Source organism: Leptodactylus fuscus, chromosome 1 (assembly GCF_031893055.1).
Source record: "Leptodactylus fuscus isolate aLepFus1 chromosome 1, aLepFus1.hap2, whole genome shotgun sequence".
Classification (NCBI taxonomy): domain Eukaryota; kingdom Metazoa; phylum Chordata; class Amphibia; order Anura; family Leptodactylidae; genus Leptodactylus; species Leptodactylus fuscus.
In genome coordinates, this window is record NC_134265.1 from 292,529,147 (window position 1) to 292,547,324 (window position 18,178).

Here is an 18,178-nt window from a genome sequence, read left to right on the forward strand (position 1 = left end):
GCTCAAAGCCTGTAGGCAGAGTCATCTGAGCATGCACGGGATTTCCATCATGAATGCAGGCTCACAGCGGTGGAAAGGCGCGGTTGAAGAACATGGAGGTGTCGCTGAAGAGTCTTCAGGCAGCACAGGGGACGCCTCCTGTGCTGTCTGGAGATTCAATTGCATACCAAGAAAACCCAGAATATCAACAGAACGTCGGCACAGAGCAGAATTATAAAGGTAGGGGAAGAATAGCCAACGTAGTATTACCTCAAAAAGGGCTTCTAAGGGCTAGTTCACACAGGGATTCCGCGTGTGCATATTCCGTTGCGGCAGCTGTGACGGGATGCAGATGCAGTGCATGGCATCCCGTCGCAGTTTTCTGCTGCGGATTACGCCCAAATGAATGGGCCTAGTCCGGAGGGTGCTGTCACGAGGCAGACGCCGCGGCTGAATCAGCCATGGAATCCGCCTGAAGAAAGGGCAGCTTGCTTCTTTTTTCCACTAGCGGGAACAAACCACTAGTGGAAAAAAGAACGCTAGCGGTCTACATAGACCTCTATTTTGAGGGGGCGCATTTTGAGGAGGACTCCGCGCCAAAATCTGTCCCCTCTTGCCCCATGTGAACTAGCCCTTATGATAGAATCCCTTTAAAAAACGGCTAGTTTTCACTGTTGCGTGATAGTAGGCTAAGGCTACATTCACATGAATGTTTTGCAAAACTGTGAAAAATGAAGATTTTTGATGGCCACTATTGCACCCAAGGGGTGCCCTTTTTCACGAATCGCTCATATATTTGATTGTAGGCTAATCCTTAACTTTTTCTTGTAGAAAAGCAAGGCTGGAATTAAGAACACGCTTCTAGAGGCTGGAGAATGGCTATAGAGGGTGCTGAGGAGCCCGGTACGCCCTCTACCATATAGGTACACACCACATTAGGCTAGGGCCGCACGGCGATAATTGTTACGCCACAAAAAAAAAGCCATTGGCAACGCGACAATCATACAGAATCTAACCTTGTCCAACTTTATGTCACAAGGCAATGTCGCACGTTCCTATAGACAACAATCGTATCCCGTGTAACAGCAATTGCTTGTCTTTACAATCTTTGCTACAATTTTACGTACTGTTCAGATATTTGTGCAGATGTGAACAGTTAATTTCTATATTAAAAACACAAGCCATTACAGACAAATGCACATTGCAGTGAAATTGCACCGGAATCACATTGTGCGACATTGCTTCGCATTACAGTTGCAAGTTTAGTAAAGGTGTAACTAATGTCGCTCTATGGCCCCAGCCTTATATATTGCACATGGTGGGTGAGGTCCTGCTACAGAATTTAGGTTGAAGTCCAGAAGTTTAGTTACTGTAGATTAGCCACTCCCTTTATTTAAGACCACACCTTAAAAGGCCACTCCCATTTTTAGTTGAAGAGGGGTATGACTTTGTTAGCGGCTCTTCTGTACCGCCATAGGCCTAGTATGTAGTGTACAGGGTAAGCACAGCCCATACAGTCACTGTCTATACAGAACTTCCATAGGATATGACTATATCCGGTGCATGAACCTGCGGCCGCTGAATGACTGGACGGTGTAGTGTCGGTCTTCCACAGGCAGAGGGCGCCACTACTTTTACAGATCAGCGTCCTAATTGGCTCCCGAGATGCCAGATCAGGATGTTGATACAGAGTACACTACCTCGTAGTAACCCGCTCACATCGAGACTGGATCGCTCAGGATTGCACGCTGCTAGCCGGCTGAGCTGAGGGCGGACAGGAGCGGCCGTGTACTGCAGACATCCGAGGAGCCGGGCACCGTGTGGGGATTAGCTGGAAGCGACCCGGAGCTGTCCGGGCATGGAGTGAACCAGGAGAGCCGTCCACTACTGCTACTGGTGCGGGCTCTCCGCTCTGCCAGCCCGTGGAATGGTGCTGACATCTGCCCGCAGCGCTCCCTCAGCCAGCAGCATGGAGACGTCGCCTGTCACCGCAGTGTAAGCAGGCAGCAGTGCTGTCATGTCTGCTCTGTCTGTGTGTCCCGTGTATGGGGACAGTGTGAGCTGCCCTGGGGGTGACCAGCGATAGTCCCGGCATCCTAATAGGAATCCCTGCAGGACTGGTGTGACACTCCTGGCATATGTCACTGATACGTCTAGGTGTCCATTGTAGCCATCTGCTGCCCTGGGTGGGGGATGTGCCCTGTGCCCCCTCATACAATAATATTTAACTCTTTCCTCCATAGCTGGTGGGCACAGACCTTCTGAAGTCAGGGTCCACACCAGATGTCTCGAGTATTTTACTCTTCCTATGTTATTCCTCCAAGAAATGTGTGAAGAAGCTGACAACTGGGTGTTAGAGATTCCGCCTTGTCAAAGAGGTGGGTCTCTATATGTATGGTGTGAGTGGCGGCTTTGGTTGGACAGCGACAGGTCGTATCAGGACACTCCCCATCTGGTAACACCCAGTTGTCAACTTGGGTTTCGTTCACACCTGTTCTGGTTTCCCGTTTTGGCTTTTTGTTCATCATTCTTCCCTATGCATTTTTTTGTGGAACCCTGGCGAACTCCGTTATAGTCTGAGGGCTGCAGGGAGCTCCCCTTTTTTTTTTTACCGGATTAGGTTTCCATTTGTGGGATCCCCAAGTGGACCTACGAATGGAAATCCGCACACAGGTGTGAACTTGGCGTAAATCATACATTTCTAGGAGGAACAGAACAAAAATTCTGAGAAATGGATTGTTTTGAAGTATTTGCTGAAATAAAGATGTCGGGACAGGGAAGTCCCCTTTAAGGATAACTGTTACCTGAGACAACCTTGTGCACTGCGGTCGTCTGACTTGCCCGGGTCTCATGTATTTACCCTGCATTCACATGATTTAGTTTCTGCTGTGATACTCGGCCCCTGTGCTGACCAGATTATACATGGAGAGGGACTACGAGCAATATACTTATCTATTATATTAGGAGCCCCTTCCTCCCAGTCATATAGTCCTATATTGTCATCACTATGGGACTCCTAGTATCATACATAGCTATAATACAAGGAGACCGTCTTCGGGCTTACTTGTTCAGGTCCATAAATCTGGCCAAGGCTCAGCCCGAATATCACCGCTGAAACTAGGTTGAGTGACTGTAAGGGTGTGGGGGCTCCCACTGTAACTTGTGGGGGAATCTTTTAGATCTTGTTGCTCAGGTGCAGTAAAGGTCCCGGTGGTTATATTGACCTGGGTTACCAGTTCTGGATGGCAGTGTAAGATTGTGTAGTGTTGGAGGGGGCTGCAGTAGGTATATAACATTTATTCTAAATATATGGTGTGACCCTGTTACCCAGAGCTATAGTTCTTTCCTCTGTGTGCCTGGATGAGCCATTATGGCCGGAGCATTACTCAGGATATACTGTACCATGTGCTTCCTGTTGGATATAATAGATTGGCCTTTCTTCCTGTTTTGTGGGAAAGGATGTGAATCAGTTTTCCTCGGCTTGTGTACGCAGCGACCATTCCTATGCAGAGCTCTGTGCCTGTGATTTGCTGTTATGTGGGATCTGCATCCCAGCACTGACACTAACTTCTCACCTGTCCTTGATATTCTGAAGACTGGGGCAGACACATTGTCATAAATAATACAAGGCTCAGCTCGCTGGTACCTAAAGCTATCTCTGTGGCTGCTTGACAAGGTCGTAGCAAATAAATGGATGCTCTTGGCTAAGGGCTGGTTCACACAGAGGAATGTAATACTAAATTTATCAGGCAGAGAACTTCTCCTTTAGGAATTTGAAGTGGATTTTGGAAGCTGATTTTGAGGCTGATTCTGAAAATCTGCCTCGCATTCACTTCAGTAGGGGATCTCAAGTGGAATCTTCCCCAGAATGAGCAGGACATGGAGTTACTATCCTATATGGGGAACCAATATCAGATTATTAGGGTTCTAACAACTGGCACTCCTATTAAGGCTCCCGGGTTCACACTACGTATTTTTGGTCAGGATTTTGCTCCTACTGATATCAATGGGAGCTGGTCAGTTCTTTTTTTCCGGGAGTGGTCTGTTCCGGCTTCCGGAAAAAAGAAGCGACATGCTTATTCTTCAGACGGATGCTGCGGCCGGTTCAGCCTCTGAAGTACGCCTGCAGACACTCCCTCCCGACTAGGCCCATTCATTTGGGCCTAATCCGGAGTGTAGTGCCGCGACTGGATGCCAGTGCACTGCATCAGCATCCAGTCGCAGCTACGTTTTTTTTGGTCCGGAATCTGAGGCGGCCTCCGCCTCCAGTTCCGGCCCAAAAAACCCCGCGTGAACTCTGCCTAATGAGCACAGAAAATAGAGCGGGAAACAGATGGCTCTGTTCACTGTGTAGTGACCGTACCAAGTACTACATATCAGCCCCCATTCATTTGTACGGGCTGTCTGCTTCCTGTGCCATTCCTTGTGCTGAGAATAGTCAATTGATGGGGATGCAGGGTGTGAGACCCTCAGTGATCTGGTATTAATGACCTATTTATTTTTTTTTGCCTGGAATACCCCTTTAAGTTAAGGCCACCATGTAGCGGGCCTCAACGAAAAAGTTTTTTTTTCACAGGAAGTCTGGAGATTTTCCCTCTGCGGATTTTCTGCCCCTATTATACTTATACGGAAAATATCAGGTATAATTCACATACTTCGATTTTGAAAACACGGCTCTTCTGCTGCATTATTTATTTTTTAACATTTTTTTTATTTTCTGTACTGTGGGGATGGCATTAGCCAGAATCCCGTCCACTTTCCAAGTGCTGATTTTTCTGCAGTGTTTCCGCCATGGCCAAAACACTGCGAATTTGCAGTGTGGCGCCCTAGCCCTCTTGGTTCACACCTGTACCCAGTTTTCGTTCTTTAGGTCCGCTTGGGTTCCTGAAATACAGAAACACAATCTGCCTAAAAAGCGTTTACTCTGAGACCCCGTAAACTATAATGGGGTCCGCTGGGTTTCCGCCGAAAAAATATTTTTCTCTTTGCGTTTCTCAAGCGAAATGGGGATGGAATCCCCGAACGGAATCTGGGTGCAGGTGTGAACCTAACCTTAATGGTACATACTAGATTCTGACAAATTCTGTGGGACCAGTTATCCATCTTATGTGTATGGGGTTAAAACTTTATTCCGGAAGATGACACAGGTGTATGGCAGAAGTTTATTTGCCTTTGTATCAGAAGAGATGTATACTCAGCCGCCTTGGATTGTTTTGATTCTTTTCCCAGACTATTGCCATATTTCACAATATAGGCTCTAGGGCAGGGATAGGGAACGTACGGCTCTCCAGCTGTTGCAAAACTACAACTCCCAGCATGCATACGTGCTCTGCTGTTCTTGGAACTCCCATGGAAGTGAATAGAGCATGATGGGAGTTGTAGTTTCACAGCCACTGGAGAGCCGAAGGTTCCCTATCCCTGCTCTAGGGGTTATAGTAAGGTTTATAGTTTAGTTTATAGTAAAGTTCACATCTGCGACCGGTCTCCGCTCTGCAGGTTTCCGTTTCCTGCACAAAACAGGGGCAGGAGACGGAAACCTGCCTGCATGTTTCAATCCCATTCATTTGAATGGGCTTGAAAAGTCTCCGGCCGTGTGCGCCGGTGAGCGTTTTATGCGCTCCGCAGCGAAACCATTTTTTTTTTTTAAACCGGACACAGTCGGACATGCAGTATTCTGTGTCCGGTTTGAAAAAAAAAACAGTTTCGCCGCGGAGCGCATAAAATGCTCACCGGCGCTCACGGCCGGACTCGGCATGACAGGTTTCCGTCTTCTGCATGAAACCTGGAAACGGAGTTCAGACGCTGGTGTAAACCCACGACAGCTTGTGGAATTGAGCTCACTTGCCATTAGATAATAAGCTTATCTGGTGCTAGGGAATGTCTAGGCCACTTGCTCATCATGTTTGTGAGATTTGGTTTTGAGCTGTGGACTGAGTCAGGGATAAAGGTTACCAATTTCTTTTATCATGGAATTAATAGTGTATAGTTTGTAGCATATTTACTTTCGTAGGCATTCAGTCACTCGTGTGTTAATAAATTAGGGGATCTTTATGGTCTCTGTCTGGCCATGGCTGTCGGCCACTTACAAAGGGGTCAGGCTGTAGAAAAATAGAGAGATCCGAGTCGGTGGTTTGGCCTACAGACTTTACAGCCCTGGAAAGAACGATCAGAATGTCACATGGGTCCTGGGGTTAACATAACCTAATACTTCCCAATGGAATGTTTTCTTACATCCTGTGGATTGTGATCTAGCTCTCCTAAATGTCAATGGTTAGGCCGGGTTCACACAGCGTTGTTTGGACTGGATTTTGACCCGGAATCCGCATCAGAATCCGGCTCAAAAAACTGCTTCCCATTGAAATCAATGGGAGCTGGTCATTTTCTTTTTCCATGGGCGGTTTGTTCCCACTTGTGGAAAAAAGAAGCGACCTACCCTTTCTTCAAGCGGATTCCGCGGCTGATTCAGATGCAGACGTCCGCCTCGCAACACCTCCCACCGGACTAGGCCCATTCGTTTGGGCCTAATCCCAAGCAGAATACCGTGACAGGATGCTGGTGCACTCCACCGGCATCCACTCACAGCTAGCTGTTTTTTGGACCGGAATCTGAGGCGGCCACCGTGTCAAATTCCGGTCCAAAAAACTCCCGTGTGAACGTACCCTTAAGGATCCTTAAATGTAGTGGTAGGGTAGAAGACTGCACCCTTTCTGCATCTGAGAAGTCATGGCAAAATAACAGTAAAATTTAATTCTCTTTTTAAATATGGTGGTGGACACACTTTCCCAAATATCTTTTTTCGCAAACATAGGTTCATCCAGTAAAAAATTTATTTTTTACAGATAAGCAAATGAACTGAAAGCTTAATGGGGAGTCTCAGGGCCCCAGCTCCCCACCATTAATCCCATTCCGCTCAGTACTATTCATCCAGCCCTGGTAAGGATCTTCTTCCTGGAGAGTTTACTTTGCGCTGGCCTGGCTGTGGCATTAACATCTGTACAGTGTGTACACTAGGTATACTTCCGAAGGCGCAGATGTGGGGTAGATGAATGACACAAGCACAGGGGGAAGGTCCTTACCAGTCCTAGTTAGGTGGCACTGAGCGGTGTGAAGTGGGATTAGTGCTGCAAAGCTTGAGCCTTGTGGCGCTTTAGACTAAGGCCCCATGTTGCGGAAAAGCGGCTTTTTTTTTTTTTGTTAGGGCGGGTTCACACCTGCACTTGGTCTTTGCTTTCAGGTTTCCTTCTTCTGCCCGAGAAACTTGACAGGAGACTGAAACCGGCTGTCACTTTTCAAACCCATTCATTTGAATTGGTTTGTTAAATGTCCGCCTGAGAGCATCTTCTGACTCTCTGCGGCGAAACTGTTTTTTTTTAACCTGACACAAAGTTGGACATGCAGGACTTTGTGCCCAGTTAAAAAAAAAAAAAACCTACAGAAACGGAAGACGGAAACCTACAAAGCGGAGATCGGGCGCAAGTGTTAACCCGCGCTTACTTTGTTGCGGGTTTGAGCTAAAGCCTGGATAATAGTTAATTAAAAATTAAACATTTTTGTAAATATAAGTAGTTAAAAATTCTGCAGAGTTTTAAAGATTTTCATCTAATCCTCATTGGCAATCGATCTGTTGTCTTGATCGGTTGCCAATGGTTACGACCACAAATTCAGAACGTTTCTATGGTCTGGACTTGTCAGGAACCCAGCCATGATCTTCTTATTGTAGATGGGTTATCATGCAGAGACACTACATGTATCAGAAGATATCCCGGCCACAATAAGGAAATCATGGCTGATTCTCTGACCTTAGAAAAGTCCTGCATTCATGGTTGTATCCACTGGCAACTGATCAAGACAACAACTTGGGAACACAAGATATTTAGAGAGAATCTTTAAAAATGTGCAAAATGTTTCCTTATATTTGCAAAAAATGTTTCTTTTAACGATCTACAAACTTCAAAATGATTGTGCTCATGGGAATCCCTCTATAACTCTGTATGCTTCTCTGGTGCCCTAGTTTCACTCCTTATTGTTGTGGTTCCTCCTCCTCTTCTTGGGTTGTTCCTCCCTCTGTGTGGGTGACAAGTTGCTGACTGCTTAGGGAGCGTTCACACTACCGTTGGTGTCTGACAGCTAGTGCCCGCTGCTAATGTCCGTTCAAAATCTTGTGCGGACATTAGGATCGGACACTAGCTGTGTCCATGACATTTTGCATTGATTTAAATGGAGATCGGGTGCGTTTTTTTTTTTTTTTTACAGTCCGTGTCTGTCCTTAACTGTCCGTTCCCAAAGATGTCCGACTTTTCAAGCGGACAGCAAAACCCGACATGTAGGTTTTTGCTGTCCGCTTGAAAAGTCGGACGTCTTTGGGAACAGACACTTAAGGACACCCATGGACTGTAAAAGAACGCACCCGATCTCCATTTAAATCAATGAAAAATGTCATGGACACAGCTAGTGTCCGATCCTAATGTCCGCACAAGATTTTGAACGGACATTAGCAGCGGACACAGACGGTAGTGTGAACGCTCCCTTAAGTTGTATACACCTTTAGCTTATATCTATTGCCTAAAAAATATTTTTTTAAAAATTAATGGGGGTGGCTTATTTTTTTTTTTTCTGTGTTGTGTGCCTAATTTTCTATGAAGGTGCAATTGCTTACCAGATATAAAAACCTTCAAATTAGATGCAGACACATGATGATAAATCTTGGAAAAACGTCATAAAGGGCAGTATGTAAAAATGGGCACATAAAGTACTCTAGAAGTGCCCACCACAATCCCTGCAAAGCGAAACATTTTATTTAAAGGGGTATTCCCATCACTCTTGTTCACCAACCTGCAGGCTCTGTGCTCTTTTCACTTCCTGGTTTTCTGGGCACATCGGTGGGTGGGGTTTCACTTGCTCTGCTATTTGCTATGTTTGCAGTCAGTAATGAGGGATTGGTTGTAAATGCATTACCACAGTATAAAGCTGATTTAGAGGTTGATGTAGCAGAGCTGGATTTGAGTCAGTTTGTATTACATACAGAGGTAATGGACTCCTTATATCAGCCCTTATCAGCCAAATTCAATTAAACTGACTGATAAGTGGAAGAGTTGAAGATAGAGTTCAGAAATCCTGGAGCTCTCACCTCCCCCACCCCTATCTGAGGAGCTTACTTGTCAGACATAAGCAGCACTCAGTCCCTCCCTCCCCCCTGAGAGCAGGCAGCTAGGTCACTTGGGAAATGAGCAGATAAGCCCAGTGGTTATAGAAACACAGTGTCAACAATGAAGTGAATAAATTAAGATAGCGGCCAAACAGAGCAGTTTTGATAAAGCAATGTGTTTAGGAAAAGTCTTAAATCCACATAAACCAGCAGTATAGATAGGATCCTTGTTATGGGACAACCCCTTTAAGCTCTCTTCTTTCCACTGTCCCCAACATTACAGGGAAAAAAAAGCAGTGGTAAACTTGTCAAACCTGGAAAAAAAACACATTTTGGCTACCTGAAACATTTTCCCTTAGCCTTACATTAAGTGGTCAAGAATGTAAAAACATTCCACCTGTTGTGGTTGTAGTGAATGGAGAGGTGGCAGCTGAAACAGTGGGAAAAATGCCTGACCCCAAGCATGCTGAAATTTTTTTAAATTTTTTTTTTGGAATGTACAAAACTCGCTGTAGACTATAAGGCCGAGGTCGCTTGTGTTTTTTTTTTTTTTTTAAATAGTTAAAGCCAGGAGTGAATTGAGCAGAGGGGTAACCGTTTAAGAAGCTTCCTAAATATTTTCCATTCCTTTTGTAGCCATTCTTGTCTTCTGCTTGAAAAGAGTGGCAATATAGGCAACTTTTTTGCAAAGTGGGACCTCAGCTATAAATGTCACCTCTGGGACCCACATCTATCTCCAGTCCCTGACCTCATTTTTTTTATTTATGTAGATTGTGAGCCCCATATAGGGATCAAAATGTACATTTTTTTTTCCTATCAGTATGTCTCTGTAGTATGGGAGGAAATTACGCAAACACAAGGAGAAAATACAAACTCCTTGCAGATGTTGTCCTTGAAAGGATTCAGAACCCAGGACTCCAGTGCTGCAAGGCTGCAGTGCTAACCACTGAGCCACTATGTTGCCTGTCCCTGACCTCATTTAACCGGTTAAGGACCAGGCCCAAAAGTATGTTAAAGACCAGGCCTCTTTTTTCAAAACTGACATGTGTCACTTTAAATGGCAATAACTTTGAGACGCTTTAACTTACACAAATGAATTTGAGATGATTTTCTCGTAACACATTATACTTCATGTTAGTGGTAAACACTAATCAATATTTTTGCATTTATTTATAAAAAAACTAGGAAATTTGATGGAAATTTGAAAAAAATTGCAATTTTCAAAATGTGAAATTCTCTGCTTTTCAGGCGGATAGTCATACCATCCAAATACATGAATAAATATTATCTCCCATATCTCTGCTTTATATTGGCATCATCTTTTGATTGTATTTTAATTTATTTTGGACGTCACAAGGCTTACAAGTGTAACAGCAATTTTCCAGATTTACAAGAAAATTCTCCAAACCAATTTTTTAGGGACCACTTCAGTTCTGAAAGTAATTATAAAGGCCTGTATAATAGAAACCCCCATAAATTACCCCATTTTCAAAACTGCACCCCTCAAATTATTCAAAACAGCATTTGGGATGTTTGTTAACCCTTTAAGCATTTCATAAGAATAAAAATAATATGGCAGTGAAATTTAGACATTTCATTTTTTTTCACTAATACATTCATTTAGACCCAAAATTAACACATTCACAAAGGGTTGAAGGAGAAAATGCATCTGACAGTTTATTGTGCAATTTCTCCCGTGCACAGAAATACCCCACATGTGGGTGTAAACTGATTTTTGGGCACACGGCAGTGCATGGAAGGGAAGGAGCGACACTGGGTGTTTGAACAGCAGATTGCTGGAATAATTTTCAGCGCCATGCCTTATTTGCAGAGACCCTAGAGTACCAAAACAATGGAAACCCCCCAAAAGTGACCCCATTTTAGAATCCACACCCCTCACAGAATTCATCAAGGGGTATAGTCAGCATTTAGACCCTACAGTTGTTTCACAGATTTTACTAACATTGGGATGTGTAAATGAAAAATTACTAAAATGTCACTTTATCTCCAAAGTTTTCATTTTCACAAAGGGTTAAAGGAGTAAAAGCCCCCCACAGTTTGTTAAACAATTTCTCCTGAACACGGCAATACCCCATATGTGGCTATAATCTGCTGTATGGGAACATGGCGGGGCTCAGAATGGAAGGAGCGCTATTTGGCTTTTGGATGGCAGATTTTGCTGGAATAATTTTAGGTGCCATGTCGCATTAGCAGAGCCCCTAGAGTACCAATACAGTGGAAACCCCCTAAAAGTGACCCCATTTGGGAAACTATACCCCCCACAGAACATATTAAAGGGTAGAGTGAGCATTTTGACCCTACAGCTGTTTCACAGATTTTATTAACATTGGGCCATGAAAATGAAAAATTACTTTTTTTTCAACAAACTGTCAATTTAGCCCCAAATTTTTAATTTTCACAAGAGGATAAAGGAGAAAAAGCTCCATAAAGTTCGTTACACAAATTCTGCTGAACACAGAAATGCCCCATATGTGGTCATAATCTGCTGTATGGGAACATGGCGGGGCTTAGAATGGAAAGAGGGCTATTTGGCTTTTGGAGGGCAGATTTTGCTGGAATATTTTTCAGGTCCCATGTCGCATTTGCAGAGCCCCTAAAGTACCAATACAGTGGAAACCCCCTATAAGTGACCCCATTTTGGAAACTACACCCCTCATAGAATTTGTCTAGGGGTAGAGTGAGTATTTTGGCCTCACAGGTGTTTCACAGATTTTATTAACATTGGGACGTGAAAATGAAAAATTACTTTTTTTCCCAATAAATTGTCCATTTAGCGCCATAGTTTTAATTTTGCAAATAGTTTAAGAATTAAAAGCCCCCCACAGTTTGTTACACAATTTCTTCTGAACACGGCAATACCCCATATGTGGCCAAAATCTGCTGTATGGGTACATGCTGGGGCTCAGAATGGAAAGAGCGCTATTTGGATTTTGGAGGGCAGATGTTGCTGGAATAGTTTTCAGGGGCCATGTCGCATTTGCAGAGCCCCTAAAGTATCAATACAATGGAAACCCCTCAAAAGTGACCCCATTTTAGAAACTACACCTGTCAAGGAATGTATCAAGGGGTATTATCATTTTGAGCCTAAAATGCTTCCCAAAAATTAATTTACAAAATGAAAATTGAAATTTTTAAAAATATGCCATTTCGGTGCCCAATACGTTGCACCCACTTTGTGTTGTCAGAGACCTGCACTCCTAAAACTATTAAGTGGGCCATCCCGGGGGTCAAAAAATTATATATGTGGGTGTAAACTGCTGCTTGGGCACACAGCAGGGCTCAGAAGGGAAGGACCACTGTGCGTTTTAGCTTTTGGGATACAGATTTAGAGGGACCCTCTGGGCGCCATGATGTTTTTGCAGAGCCCTGGAGGTTCCAGTAAACTGGAATTCACCAAGAAGTGACCCCATTTTGTAGGGGCAATTTTAGGGTCTCTGCAAATGTGACGTGGTGTCCAAAAACGAAGAATCTAAATCTGCACTCCAAAAGCACATATTGCTCCTTCACATCTGCACCCTGCTGGGTACCCAAATAGCAGTGTATGCCCACATGTATGACACTGGTGTACCCCGGATAACGTACTTAATGCCATATGTGGGTAGAATCGGCTGTTTGGGCACAACCGGGGACAGAAGGGAAGGAGCGCTATTTTGGTTTTTGGAGCACAGTTTGGTTTTTTTTGCCACTTTTGCAAAGCCCCTGAATTGCCAATAAAGTGGAATCCGCAGACATGTCACCCTATTTTGGACACTACCCCACTGATGGGATTTATCAAGTGGTGTAGCGAGAATTTTTAACCCTTGAGTGTTGCATTTATTTAGTTTCCAGAAATGAAATCGCAACTGATAGAGAAGTTAAAAATGAAAATTTTACAGATTTGCCATTTCAGTGTGCAACATGTTGTGCCCGACTTATGTCAGCAGAGACACTCCAAAAACTGTTAAACGGGTATCCCAGGCACAACAGCTTTTAGAGCGTTCATCTCTGATACAAGGTGGGCACAACATATTACGCACTGAAAGGACGTATTCCTGGAAAAATGGTCATTTTCACCTCTCACAATCCACTACAGTTATAGTTATATATATAAAGTTATAGCAACACTTGGGGGTTAAAAATGCTGTCTGTACCCCTGGATAAATCCTTCAGGGGTGTAGTTTCCAAAATAAGGTAATTTATCAGGGGATTCCAAATTACTGGCGTTTCAGCTCTACAAAAGTGTCATGGCATCCAAAAACCAAACCGTCTGTGCTCCAAAAACCAAATGACCCTTCTTCCCTTCTGTGTCCGGCTGTGCCCTAGTATCAGTTTATACCCACATATGACATTATGTCCGTTATCCGGGGGTACACCAGTGTCATACATGTGTCATACATGTGTCATAAACTGCAGTTTGGACGTACAGCAGGGTGCAGAAGGGAAGGAGCGCTATGCGGCTTTTGGAGCACAGATTCAGATGTTTGGTATCTGGACGCCATGTCATGTTTGTAGAGCCTGTAAGGTACCAGAAAAGTGGATTCCATGGGGTACCAGGAGTGACCCCATTTTGAAAACTGCACCCCTCAAAGAATTTATCAGGGGGTGTAGTGAGTATTAGTATCCCGGACGTGACTGCACAGCGGATGGCGAAGAGGGAATGTATAAGCTGTGCGGAGGACATTGCAAACACCAAATTCCCTACTATGTCCCCGTAGCTCCTATGATTGGGGGAGTCACTCTGGGGGTCACTTTAGGGGTCACTTCTGGTGTCTGTTCCCTCATAAGCTGTAAATCTGGGGTGTCCCCTGATATCCGCTCACACAGCTTATATATTCCCTACATGACGCACCCAGTTGTGTTCTAATAATTTGGCGATTTTTGAGGGTTTTTGTCTTCACATTGTGAGATGCTATATTTTCTTTATGTTTCTGGTGACGCGGCCATATAAGGGCTTATTCTTTGCGGGATGAGATGCATTTCGTAATGACACCATTTTTGGGTGTCTACATCTTATTGAATACATTTTATTAACCCTTTTTTGCTGGATTTAAAAAAAAAAAATCAATCCTGGCATTGAGTTTTACTTTTTTAATTTTGCGCCATGCAGCGTACAGTATAAGTAACATGTTCCCTTTATTCTGCGGGTCGGTACGGTTACGGCGATACCTCATTTATAGTATTTTTTTATGTGTTACTAGTTCTGCAGAGGAAAAACACATTTGGGGACATAAATCAATGTTTTTTGCATCGCATCTTCTAAGAGGCGTAACATTTTTATTTTTCAGTTGACAGAGTTGGTTGAGGGCTTATTTTTTGCGGGACAACCTGCGCTTTTTATTGGTACTGTTGTCGGATGCATATGACTTTTTGATCACTTTTTATAGCATATTTTGTATGGTGAGATGGCGAAAAATCATTACTTCCGGCGAGTTTTTTCCGTTTTTTTTTTCCGGCGTTCGCCGTGTACATTAAATATTATTTCAGTTTTATTGTACAGATTGTTACGGACGCGACAATACCAAATATGCATTGTTTTTATTACTTTTTAGTTCTTTTTTTATATAATTCATTTTCTATTGAGAAAAAGGGATTTTTGGGCTTTATAACTTTATTAATTTTTTTCATACACTTCATTTTATTTTTTTTACATTTTTTTTTACTTTTTCATGTGTCCATTTAGGACACTTCAATCAGCAATACTTTGCTGATATAGAATGCCATGTGAGACACAGCCTGCAGGTGTCCCACATGGCATTCCGTAGCAGGATGTCAGGCTGTGTAGACGCACAGCCTGACATCAGAAGGTCCTGGCAGGATCACCAGGTATGTGGGGGCTTCGGGCAGTCTGGGGTCACTGGCCAGACCCCAGACTACCTTTTACTGCTATCGGCACCCTCCGATCTCGCCGCGGGGGGTGCCGATCTGATTTAATTGTCGGCGGATGCCTTTCGATCGCGCCGTGATGTTTCACGGCGCGATCGAAAGGGTTAAAACGTCCAGTCGGACTCAGTTCCGACTGGACGTTATTGAGGAAGGGGTTAGGTGTTAGTAACACCTAACCCCCGTCCTCCCCGCACCCATCCCCCCGCGAAATAGGTACCTAAAGACAGGACGTATTTTTACAATAGTCCGGTCTTTAGGTACCTGGACCGCAGGCCGTAATTTTACGTACGGCGGTCCTTAACCGGTTAATGTACAGTGTGAAAGGAGGGGTGGCTATCAGTTGGCTTCTCTGGGGGCTCCAGAAGTGGCCAAGCTGGAGCACATAAACTGAAGAACTTATAGGAGTTAGACCCAGTTCACATCTGCGTTTGGGCCATTCTGTTCCCCTCTCCCCAAGCAGCATGTTTCTCTCCGCATTTTTCCTGCGGAAACCACACAGACCCCATTATAGTCTATTGGTCCGCAGGTTTTCTAAGGTAAATGTTTTTTAATGCGGATTAGGTTTCCAATCGGGGGCTCCCCTTGTGGACTTCCCGAACAAACCCCATGTGCAGATGTGAACCGAACTTGCGTGATATCTTTAGCCGCTAACAGCTACGTACGCGTTCTTGACAAATGTAATGGTGACAAAATAGATCTATATAGCCACCACTGACAGAGGTTTGTGGCAGAGCTCATGTATATCAAGTACTTGTCAAGCAATGTGTGAATGGTGACGACACGTGGCTATGACACATGGTAATACAACTGACTTGTTTTTTACAGCTTTTTTTCAGGAAGTAACAGCAGCTCGGGTTAGTCTGGGTTCCAAGTAAAATGCCCCGCAGTGTGCCTTACAATTACTTGGCTGTATTTGTGGTTATTTCTTGTTGGTAGAGAGAACTTGGATGATGTCTCAGCAGGTGATCATGGCCTGAGGAATGTGCACGCTCATTGTCTTATTGTCAAGTGCTAGGGCTGGAATCTTGTCCAGAAACAACTTCGGTGACAGGAAAAGGGTTTGGGATGTACTTGTGGTATGTAATGTACAACTTACTACACTGACAAATCCAGGCTTAGGACTCTGTAATTTCTCGGACCTGGTAATCTCTTCATGACGGGAAACATCATAAACCTGACCATGTTGTGTGGTCAGAGTAGACTTCACCCTTTTAATCCTCTGCAATTTTTTTTTTTTTTTGTAATGCTCTGCTGGTACCCAGTTGAAGCCAACGAGGATTATTTATCACTAGCTTTTACCCGCGACTTCGTCTGCGGTGATTTGAGAATTGGGCGGACACAGACGTGTGAAACTGTAAAAGTGCTTTAAAAAGTTTGGTGGGCTAGCAAATGTGATGTGATGTGTTGTATTGTGTATGTCGTGATACAGACAATGTGATGTGTTGTATTGTGTATGTCGTGATACAGACAATGTGATGTGTTGTATTGTGTATGTCGTGATACAGACAATGTGATGTGTTGTATTGTGTATGTCGTGATACAGACAATGTGATGTGTTATATAGTGGAAAGCTATATGTAAATGTGAGTGAGTAGAGTGAGGGCTACTCCTGAGGTGACGGTAAGGAGTGTGCAGGCAGGTTGAGGCAGGAAATGCCAGGCAGTGTGTGTGAGTCTATAGCTGGGGCTAGGAGTCCTGCTTTTGTGAGTCTCCTGCTAGGAAGCCATGTTGTTTAGTGGCACCAAAAGTAGCCTGTGACTCAATCCTAAGGGAAAACTATGTTTGTGGAAAATTGCACGCAAATCCGTCCATGCGTTTTAGCGTGATTGAGGAACAAACATCCAAACTCAAAAACATCCAAACACACAAACTTTCACACTTATAATATTAGTAGGATTGGTGCTTCCCCATCTCACCCCCCGACTACTTTTATTGTGATGCCTAAGTACATGTCCTCCAAAAAAACCCAAAAAACGCACACCTTAAATAACTATTCGCACTTTGGGCCTATTTGCTTAAACAGGTATACTTGCGCCTTTTTAATACGACTTGACATGAATAGACAGTACAGGACAGTATATCACTGGGAGGCAGGGAGTCCTAGCATCATACATAACTATTACAGTACAGGACAGTATATCACCGGGAGGCAGGGACCCCTAGCATCATACATAACTATTACAGTACAGGACAGTATATCACTGGGAGGCAGGGAGTCCTAGCATCATACATAACTATTACAGTACAGGACAGTATATCACCGGGAGGCAGGGGCTCCTAGCATCATACATAACTATTACAGTACAGGACAGTATATCACTGGGAGGCAGGGAGTCCTAGCATCATACATAACTATTACAGTACAGGACAGTATATCACTGGGGGGCAGGGACTCCTATCATACATAACTATTACAGTACAGGACAGTATATCACTGGGAGGCAGGGGCTCCTAGCATCATACATAACTATTACAGTACAGGACAGTATATCACTGGGAGGCAGGGAGTCCTAGCATCATACATAACTATTACAGTACAGGACAGTATATCACCGGGAGGCAGGGGCTCCTAGCATCATACATAACTATTACAGTACAGGACAGTATATCACTGGGAGGCAGGGAGTCCTAGCATCATACATAACTATTACAGTACAGGACAGTATATCACCGGGAGGCAGGGGCTCCTAGCATCATACATAGCTATTACAGTACAGGACAGTATATCACTGGGAGGCAGGGAGTCCTAGCATCATATATAACTATTACAGTACAGGACAGTATATCACTGGGAGGCAGGGACTCCTAGCATCATACATAACTATTACAGTACAGGACAGTATATCACTGGGAGGCAGGGACCCCTAGCATCATACATAACTATTACAGTACAGGACAGTATATCACCGGGAGGCAGGGACTCCTAGCATCATACATAGCTATTACAGTACAGGACAGTATATCATTGGGAGGCAGGGACTCCTAGCATCATACATAACTATTACAGTACAGGACAGTATATCACTGGGGGGCAGGGACTCCTAGCATCATACATAACTATTACAGTACAGGACAGTATATCACTGGGGGGCAGGGACTCCTAGCATCATACATAACTATTACAGTACAGGACAGTATGTCACTGGGAGGCAGGGAGTCCTAGCATCATAC

The 18,178-nt window shown here is 44.1% G+C and overlaps 1 protein-coding gene across 1 annotated transcript in view; it reads left to right on the plus strand.

Annotated features, from left to right (window-relative positions):
* Positions 1-1,647: 1,647 nt before the first annotated feature.
* Positions 1,648-18,178, plus strand: part of KLHL2 (kelch like family member 2) — an 88,810-nt gene continuing 72,279 nt past the window's right edge. The window contains exon 1 of the mRNA XM_075258014.1: positions 1,648-1,974. Coding sequence (XP_075114115.1) covers positions 1,907-1,974 — 68 coding nt within the window. The 5' untranslated portion in view covers positions 1,648-1,906. The remainder of the gene's footprint in view (positions 1,975-18,178) is intronic.